Here is a 2,500-nt window from a genome sequence, read left to right on the forward strand (position 1 = left end):
AGAGAGAGAGAGAGAGAGAGAGAGAGAGAGAGAGAGAGAGAGCGAGAGAGAACGCAATCAGGTAAGTTGTACTGAAAAACAGCTTTAGTAGTGTACATCTACTCCTTGTCCTTCATGCCACACACACACACACACACACACACACACACACACACACACACACACACACACACACACACACACACACACACACACACACACACACACACACACACACACACACACACACACTTGTCTCTTTCCATGAATCCCCTGCTCCATGCATGCAGGCACGCACACACACACACACACACACACACACACACACACACACACACACACACACACACACACACACACACACACACACACACACACACACACACACACACACACACACCAAATCCAACCTCCTACCTGCTCTCTGTGCTGGAAGCCGAGGTGCTGGAGGGACAGTTGGTGTGCGAGTTGGACATGCGCGACACAAACTTCTGGATGGTGTTGCGCGAGGGCGCCTTGATGCGCGAGCTGCGGCGGTTGTGGTACTTCTGGAACAGACTCTCCACCTGCAGAAGCATAACGGGGGGAAAAGGCATGAAGACATTCGAACAGGAGCAAGGAAAACATGGGTAAAGACATGCATGGTTGCATGGTTTCATTGTCCAATTCCTGTAATGCATCACATTCAGTGACAAGGAATGAAATGACTGAATGAAACAAGTTCACAGAGTTATAATCACTGAAGGGGAACATTTCCTATTCTAATGATTTCATTCCGCAGATGAGGAAGAATTGTCTTGTCTTGGTATGTGAATGTGCTCTCTTGTCATTCCGACCGGAAACAAATCACGCTGTTGTGCAAGTTAACAGAATCCTTTTGTGCAGGCTTTACTGGCTTTAACGTCCAGTACATCATTTCCCTACTTTTCTTGGGACACTACTCTGTGTTCATTCACAATTCAGGGGGACAAAAGATGTGTGCATGCAGTTGGAGCCATTTTTTCTGCATTCTATGAGCATACTATGACACTTTTTTTAAGGGGCATTTTTGCCTTTATTTCGATACAACAGTATGAGAGGCGTCAGGAAGTGAGCGGGAGAGAGAGATGGGGGGGGGGGGATGGGTCGGATCGGCAAATGGCCCGATCGTCAGTGTAATAGCCCAGTGCCCTACCATTAAGCCACGGCAGGGCCGACCACAAAGACACCTTTAGTGCTTTGGACCTTATGGGGCACATAAGTCACGCCCTCTACTTCCTGGTTCATGAGGCAGGGGGAGTCAAAAAATAATTACTGGGCTTGAAATGAGTGGTTTTTCGGCACCAATCCAAACGTTGGACCTCAAATATGCACCACAAATGCACCACAAATCCACCACGACTCGCCTCGTTCACTTCCATTCAATTTCTTGCAACTTATTGCCCCATGAACCAGGAAGTAGAGGGCGTGATTTAGGTGCCCCATTGGACCTTGCAAAGAGCAATCATGGCAAGAAAACATGGCACAAAATCAGTGGCTTGTACTGTATACCAGTTTCACTACAAGCTTGTTTTGTTTTAGGACAGCTAACCTCGTGGTGTGACTTAAGGCTCGTTTTCCTCTCACCCTCAAGTTCTTGATAAGTTTTCATTCATACAGTACTTTCATTCAACACAGAACTGTTTATGTTGTTTATTAAAATACAGTCAGGGCAGCTAATGCTATTATGCAACCATGTTTTTTGGAGACCACTGCAAAAATATTGGTGCTGTTGCTCTCTACTTTTTATGATGAAATCCATTTGTATACTAATGAATGTAGAAATTACCATCAACAGTTTTATAATTAAGTTCTCAGACGACACAGCAATTCTGAGTCTTTTAATGCAGGACTCTGATATCTCTGGCTATCAGGAAGGGGGGAGGAGGGGAGGGCCTGATTCACAGAGGTTTTTAATATTCAGAAGACGCAGATGGCCAGTCCATGAATACAAATGCATTCAAAGAAAGGAACACAAAAAGGAGGGGTTTCTATTTTCCAGGGCAGTAGAAACTAGCTATGTGGACTTCTCGGCTCACCTCCAGTGTTGCCTGATGTGTCTGATCAAATCCCGCCCAAAAGGTACTCAAAAATGCGCCAAAATGTGCTAAATTCCACCCAATTTCTACAAATTGCATCGATTTCTATGGGCACGAAACTGCAATAAAACCCGCTTTTTCCCATTTTTACCCGCAGACGGCCACCCCAAGTAGCCCAATTGGATGGGTTACCACCCAATCTGGCAACACTGCTCACCTCGAAGTTCTTGAGTGTCTTCCTCCAGAGCAGCGGGTCAGGCGGCTCCAGCTGGAACACGCGGAGCATGACGAAGAGGACGTGGATACAGAACGCTCCCCGGCCACAGCTGCAAGTCTACGAGAGGACACACGCACGCACACACACACACGGACACACACACAGACACACAGACACACACACACACACACACACACACACACACACACACACACACACACACACACACACACACACACACACACAC

At 46.8% G+C, this 2,500-nt stretch overlaps 1 protein-coding gene across 3 annotated transcripts in view; it reads right to left on the bottom strand.

Moving 5' to 3' along the window:
* Positions 1–2,500, bottom strand: part of map3k1 (mitogen-activated protein kinase kinase kinase 1, E3 ubiquitin protein ligase) — a 105,992-nt gene that overhangs the window by 48,903 nt on the left and 54,589 nt on the right. For all 3 annotated transcript variants that reach the window (XM_063210409.1, XM_063210411.1, XM_063210408.1), the window contains exons 5-6: positions 2,254–2,370; positions 397–545 (exon numbers count right to left, since the gene is read on the bottom strand). In XM_063210409.1, coding sequence (XP_063066479.1) covers positions 397–545; positions 2,254–2,370 — 266 coding nt within the window. The remainder of the gene's footprint in view (positions 1–396; positions 546–2,253; positions 2,371–2,500) is intronic.

Source organism: Engraulis encrasicolus, chromosome 11 (assembly GCF_034702125.1).
Source record: "Engraulis encrasicolus isolate BLACKSEA-1 chromosome 11, IST_EnEncr_1.0, whole genome shotgun sequence".
NCBI lineage: Eukaryota > Metazoa > Chordata > Actinopteri > Clupeiformes > Engraulidae > Engraulis > Engraulis encrasicolus.